Genomic DNA, 6269 nt, shown 5'->3' on the forward strand with positions numbered 1-6269 from the left:
ACCAAGGCATATATTATAGTATAGACTCTCATTTTACATAAATATATTTTTTTTGATGTGATATGATCAACCACGAAAACCAGGCACAGCAACCCACGTTTTTTTCACAGTGAGATTCGGGTTACCGAACGTACACTGTATATATAGAACACCCGAAGCTTAATACAATTCGTATTTTTCTATTGTCTATTAATTATTAAATATATGTAAATCGTCTGTGTAGTGTGTACCAAATAAAATATTCCACATCACACTTGTATTTTATTTTGATTAATTATAATAAACTGTATGCAATCATTGTATAATATTAAGAAGTTCTTCTCGTATCAATTTACCGGCTGGAGATCTAGGCACGTCGTCTACGAATATTATACCACCTCGCAGTCTCTCGTGATCTTTCACTCTGTCTGAAAAATATTTTACCGAAAAATTATAACGACAAACTAAACACATTTCGGTGAGACATATTAATAATATTATCTATGACTGTATAATAGCCGTCTCACCATTGACATACGATAAGAGTAGGGCGGGTTCGACGTTTTGACCCGGTTTGACTTTGACAACTCCTATCAACAAATCTCCGTCCACACTGTACTTTCCCGTCACTCCGGCATCAAGTACGGCAGGATGACTCAATAAAACCGTTTCTATGTCGGTCGGTGCAATCTATTAACATTTTATTATATTGTCATATTGAAGGAAAAAAATCGGCTATATTTAACAGTATGTAATTGCCCGTGCGATTTGAACGAAATTCGATTCGTATATCCAGTGGCGTACATTCAAATTTGCTCTGGGGGGGAGGGGGGTTCAAAAAAATAAGCAACACTAAAACCTTCTCTTTAAAACTACCCATTTTCCTAACAATCACAGGTTACAAGGGGGTCATTGTATAATGGGTTGTATTAGACTTGAATTCAATGATAAAATATCATTGTAAAAGAAAAACGATTCTGAGCGAGGACGGTTTGTCACTGGATATTTCATATTGTTATTAATTATTTTATCATGTACCTAAGTTAATTAATATTATAATATTATAATTTTTTATTCGTTTCTATGGTGATGAACAAAGCGTTAGAAATTAAAATCCCATTTTTAGCGTTTTTTCGTAATTCTTCGGTGGTTTTTCCCGTGGCATTAAATAACTATTGAGAAAATCAGAAAATAACCTCTCTAAAGTACCATCTTGATCCAATTTGCTAAAAAATAAGGTACTATATGTTGAAATCGAAGCACACCTTCTGGAAGAATTTTGTATACAGAATGTAAAAAAAAAAATAAACACCATTATAAAAACAATAGCTTCCTCGCTCCGCTCAGAATCTAAAATAGTAGATAAGAAAATCCATTTTATATGACATTGTCGACGTGCGCCGACCTAGCACGGCGGCAGTCAGCAATGGAGATGTTGGTATTGTGTTTTAATGTTTTAATGTTTTTCTAACTTTTCATAATAACTTCTATTTTCATGAAATAATTACAATTTAAACATGAATAAATAAATTATTTCAGACGATTTTTTTAATAAATCTTTAATAATCAGAAATCAAAATTAACCGAAAATAACCGAAATTAACCGATATTTTTCAAAACCGGTATTAACCGGTTCTAGAACCCTTATATTTTTTTAGAAAACCGAAACAAAATCGGAACCCTTAAACAAATTAATTTAATGACCAGAACCGGAACCGGAACCGAAACACCCAACAGGCTCCAGTCCCTGCCTTTATGTAGAAAAAATTATTTTTGTTAGTTATTTTTAAATATAGTAATAGGTTATAAATAAATAATGATAATAATTACATATAAGTCTTTATGTTATACTTATAAAGAAATATTAAAAAATATATAAGTAGTATAAAATACTAAAATGTATAAATGAATACGTAATATTTATAAAAATAATTTTTGTTGTCAATAAAATATAGAAAACTATGATAATAATTACAATTCCTGTCATAATTCATTTATTTTACTCACTTTTGTTAGCACTGTTTAGGTTCGGTTGTTGGTTCACTACTTTTTTAAAGTAGTTATTTGAAACCAACTTAACAAAATCATTGTGTATTATATTAAACTTTTTTTTGGTCGAAAAGTGAATCAGCCGAAAAGGAAAGGGTACGTTTTTGGTCGTATTAAGATGTATTAATGTCCGCACGCAACTAACTGACTGTGTACGATCAAATGTCTATTTTGATTGATATACGGCACCTACAATTTCGTTATGAAATCTTTTTTCGTTGTTGGTAAAGTATAGTGTTATACTCAATAGTCAAATTATTATAACGTATGTTTGTGTATACATGGATGATTAATAATAAGAAATTCATCAATAATATCACAATTTTTTTTTTGGTCTTGGGGGGGATTGATTCCGACCCCCCCCCACGTATGTACACCACTGCGTATATCGTATCGCCGTACCTTCTGGTCCTTGTAAAACATCAACTCTTTAATCCGACCGACGATGAACAAACAACAGTCGTCTGTGTAATATCCAACGTCTCCGCTCTTGAACCAACCGTCCTCGTCGTAGGAACAAATCGTTTTTTTCATGTCATTGACGTAACCCACCATGTTGGAAACTGATTTAGTACGAATTTCGCCTTCGGTGTTGGGACCAACACATTCGCCAGTTTCCAAGCTGACAATCTAAAAACAATGTTTACGATATAATTACCCATTCAAGACATACGTTTGTTTTTCACGACTCACTCTGATTTTAATACCAGCGGCTGGTCTCCCGACAGATCCAGCCATAACGGTGCTTATATCTGAATCCTTAGGCCAAGCGGTTATAATGCCCTGTTCAGAAGCACCGTACCCTTGTTGGATCGGTATCCTTCCCTGCAGTAAATTGTTTACAATTGTCTTTTGTAAATCGGCTCGCATCGGAGACCCGCCAACCACGCATGTCGTTAAACTGTGTATATTGTACTTGTGACCATTCGCCATTTGACAAGCCATCATTTCATTGACTGTGGCCACACCAGTCATCAGGAATGTTGGCTTTAAATTAAAATACATAAACTTACTTAAATCATATTATTATTATACCATACAATAAAACGCTATTATGTTTATTTGATTAATGACAAAAGCTGTCACTATAATTAAAAAATAAACATAATATAATAAATATTACGATTGATACATGATAAACAATATATCATATTACATAAGGAAAAATAATTAATACAAAATTTAAAAACTATGTCTAATAATAATAGTGTTTACTTTATATTTGTCTATTGAACAAAGTACTTGTTCAGCGGTTGACTCATCCGAGAAAAATAATCTTGGGTTTCCAAAATGAATACTGAACATCATGAATAACATTCCTGAATACCAAAATATAGGAGAAGTATTCATATATCTGTTTTCAATAGGTTCTTCCATCGATGACCTTAAAATATATTATGCAATAGAATTATACCAAATAACATAAGTCATAACCACACGAAATTTTAACATTTTTTTTTTTTTTAAATTCATTCACAGACTTATAATCTATATACAGACACTCACTGCTTCAACGATATTAATGCTGATTTCATAGCATCGTCCGATAAATATATTCCTTTCGGACTTCCTGTAGTACCACTCGAATATATTATAGCACATGGACCAATTGGGCTTTTTGATTTTGTCGGACGAACTAACAAAGTTTCGTCCGCTGTAACAACGATCATATTAAAATAAGCAGTAAAGCCATCACGGATCATAGTAGAAATCTTCAATATCGGTTGATGAGTGATAGTATTTAAAATGTCTGTTATTATATTTATACTAAAAGTATTACAAAACAAGACGCTCGGCTTAGATTCATTAATAAGTTCTGCCAAAACACCTGTAAAATATCGTTTATGATAAATATATTATACTATAGTATGAAATCATTAATATTACTTTTTCTTAAACTGTGATCCAATGCAGCTATAGTTGTTCCAGTCAAAATCCCAGCTAACATAACTACCTGCCCTTCGTACGAACCATAGTCTATAATCATTACAACGTCTCCGTGTCCAAGATCATGTTTTTTAAACGCAGTAGCCATTGCTAAAACGTCTTTTTTCAATTTTGGATAACTGTACTCTTTACCGGTAGAACAGTCGATCTGTATAAATTAATACAGTAAATACATTAATACTAAAATACATAATATATATACCATTGGTAGGTATGTACATAGAACTGTATACACGTAATAATATTGTACAATATCAAATTTAATAACTTACACCAAAAAGACCTTGATTTTTATTTAATTGATTTACAAACATGTCTGCTATTGTTTTATTATGCAGAATCATTTTCGGTCCAGATATGTGTATATTGATAGCCATTTTTGCGAACGTACAGAAAGCTTCCAAGTGACTGTACCAAATTTTGGAACTATGTTAGGTACAAGTTAAGACGCGAAAAATAATAACCACAAGTCACAATACGTTCAACCAAAAATGCAAAAGGTTATTATAGTACGGTGAACGAGTCGACATGTACAACGCTTTCAAAATTCGTTCGATGATAATGGCGGCCATCAAAATCACTAGATAACAAAAGTTATTAAGACGCTATAAACTTATAAAGACGCTCAGCAGATAACGTTTAGTACCGTTCGTTTATAAATTAGTGTGAATCGACCTATTCTAAAACTTGTTGGTAAGAAGATTATCTGTGATCGTAAATCGTATGTTGGTGTTTTACGATTCTACAGTTTTTAAGTGATTTATGAGCATTTTCAATTTACTCGCATAACTTGCCAAAAAAATCGAACTATCGTAAAAAATCAACATACGAACACACATAATGTTCTTATCATCAAGTTTCATAATAGGTCGTTTCACTCTAATTTTTAAACTAACGGTGCTAAACGTTATCTGCTGGGCGTAAATTTGCTAAATTACGCACTTGTAGGACGGGGACAACAAAATATGTCCGTGTGGCGTCCTCTTAATTTAAAAGTTTAAATTTATATTTTGTATTTATCATTATGATATAAAGTGTGTTAAAATATGTATAACAAGTTTTCAAGTACCTATCGATTATTGACATTTATTGTAGATTAAGAACTTAAGACATGTAATTTAAGTAGTAGTGGTTAGGGGGTGCGTGGGGCAATCCTCTCACGGCTCTGTGAATTACGCAAACATACGAAAAGTGTTAGAGTAAAAACATTTGTTACACTATTTACCAAGAACAATATTTCCAAGAAAATCAATTCGAGGTTTTGAATTATCCTAAATTAACAACAAAAAGATTAAAACAATTTATGTTTTTAAATTAATTAAATAACTTTTTTAATTAATATCTTATAAGTATATCAACGACGGATAACGATGTCTTTTTTCAATATTATCCTCCATAAATGTAATAATAACGTTACTGCTAACAAGTCGTTAAAGCGTCGAAAATTACATAGAAGTTTCCTGGCTTACACCAGGTTGCAGGTAAAACATCGGGAACTTCTCCAGACATTCCCGCAAATTTAATTATTTTATACTATTATATTTTATAGACACAACATTTAGACTGACTTCATTACTTCAAGCTACTTTTACCACGTATCCATTCACACCATTCTATACAGTTACGGCACGTCAGTATTGACAGTATTGATCAATTATTACTTATAAGCTATAAGTTATAAGTCAAAAATAATAATATGATTATGAATTATATTATATCGTAGGGGATCGTTTTTATCGAAAATTAAAAAAACCTACAGTATTAGTATATTACTAAAAGAAACAAACTTTACATATTGTACCTATTACAAATAAACTATAGTATGAATAGAAGTCAACACTGCGTCAATGCCTCCGTTCAGAGTTATTTATCGTTTACAATGATTTATTATTGAATTCAAATTCAACCCATCCATTACAGTGGCCTACTCATTTTTGACTCATTGACAAGTCACACTCAAAACCTGTTATTCAGCAGACCAAGTTTCCCCGTTTTTTTTTTAATATATATTTTATTTAATTTGTTCTATTTAATGAATTAAATCATTCATAACCTGATGTAACTCTCCAACAACTGTTTTATTGTACAATATTATGTTTCTAAAAATGATAAAATTATAGATATTTTTTTGCAGAAGTCTTGTCGCTGGTTTAATACTTTCGTCACTAGATAGCATTGCTGTATGCAATTTTATTTATTTTTTATTCGATTTTAGATTCTGAGAGGAGCGATTTTACAATGATGACGTGTTTTTTTTAGATTTTTTTGTGGCTTTCATCGACTTTTAAATCATT

General features: G+C 31.5%; 1 protein-coding gene across 1 annotated transcript; it reads right to left on the minus strand.

The window, feature by feature from the left end:
* Nucleotides 1–241: 241 nt before the first annotated feature.
* Nucleotides 242–4646, minus strand: LOC100166560 (4-coumarate--CoA ligase-like 9). The gene is made up of 8 exons (XM_001944893.5): nucleotides 4248–4646; nucleotides 3916–4123; nucleotides 3535–3856; nucleotides 3244–3412; nucleotides 2722–3015; nucleotides 2431–2658; nucleotides 507–669; nucleotides 242–407 (listed from the first exon to the last, which is right to left on the minus strand). The coding sequence occupies exons 1-8, from the start codon at nucleotides 4350–4352 to the stop codon at nucleotides 295–297; spliced, it is 1602 nt and encodes a 533-aa protein (XP_001944928.2). The 5' UTR covers nucleotides 4353–4646; the 3' UTR covers nucleotides 242–294.
* Between the last annotated feature and the right edge of the window lie 1623 nt (nucleotides 4647–6269).

The sequence above is a fragment of the Acyrthosiphon pisum genome, chromosome A2 (assembly GCF_005508785.2).
Source record: "Acyrthosiphon pisum isolate AL4f chromosome A2, pea_aphid_22Mar2018_4r6ur, whole genome shotgun sequence".
NCBI classification, from domain to species: Eukaryota; Metazoa; Arthropoda; class Insecta; order Hemiptera; family Aphididae; genus Acyrthosiphon; species Acyrthosiphon pisum.

Excerpts from the sequence above, each read along its gene's own strand:
- LOC100166560 (XM_001944893.5), bottom strand. The coding sequence starts at position 4,352 with ATGGCTATCAATATACACATATCTGGACCGAAAATGATTCTGCATAAT. Across the intron at positions 3,857-3,915 it reads GGATCACAGTTTAAGAAAAA|GTGTTTTGGCAGAACTTATT; the intron begins GTAATATTAATG and ends GATATTTTACAG. Across the intron at positions 670-2,430 it reads TGTTTTACAAGGACCAGAAG|ATTGCACCGACCGACATAGA; the intron begins GTACGGCGATAC and ends AAATGTTAATAG.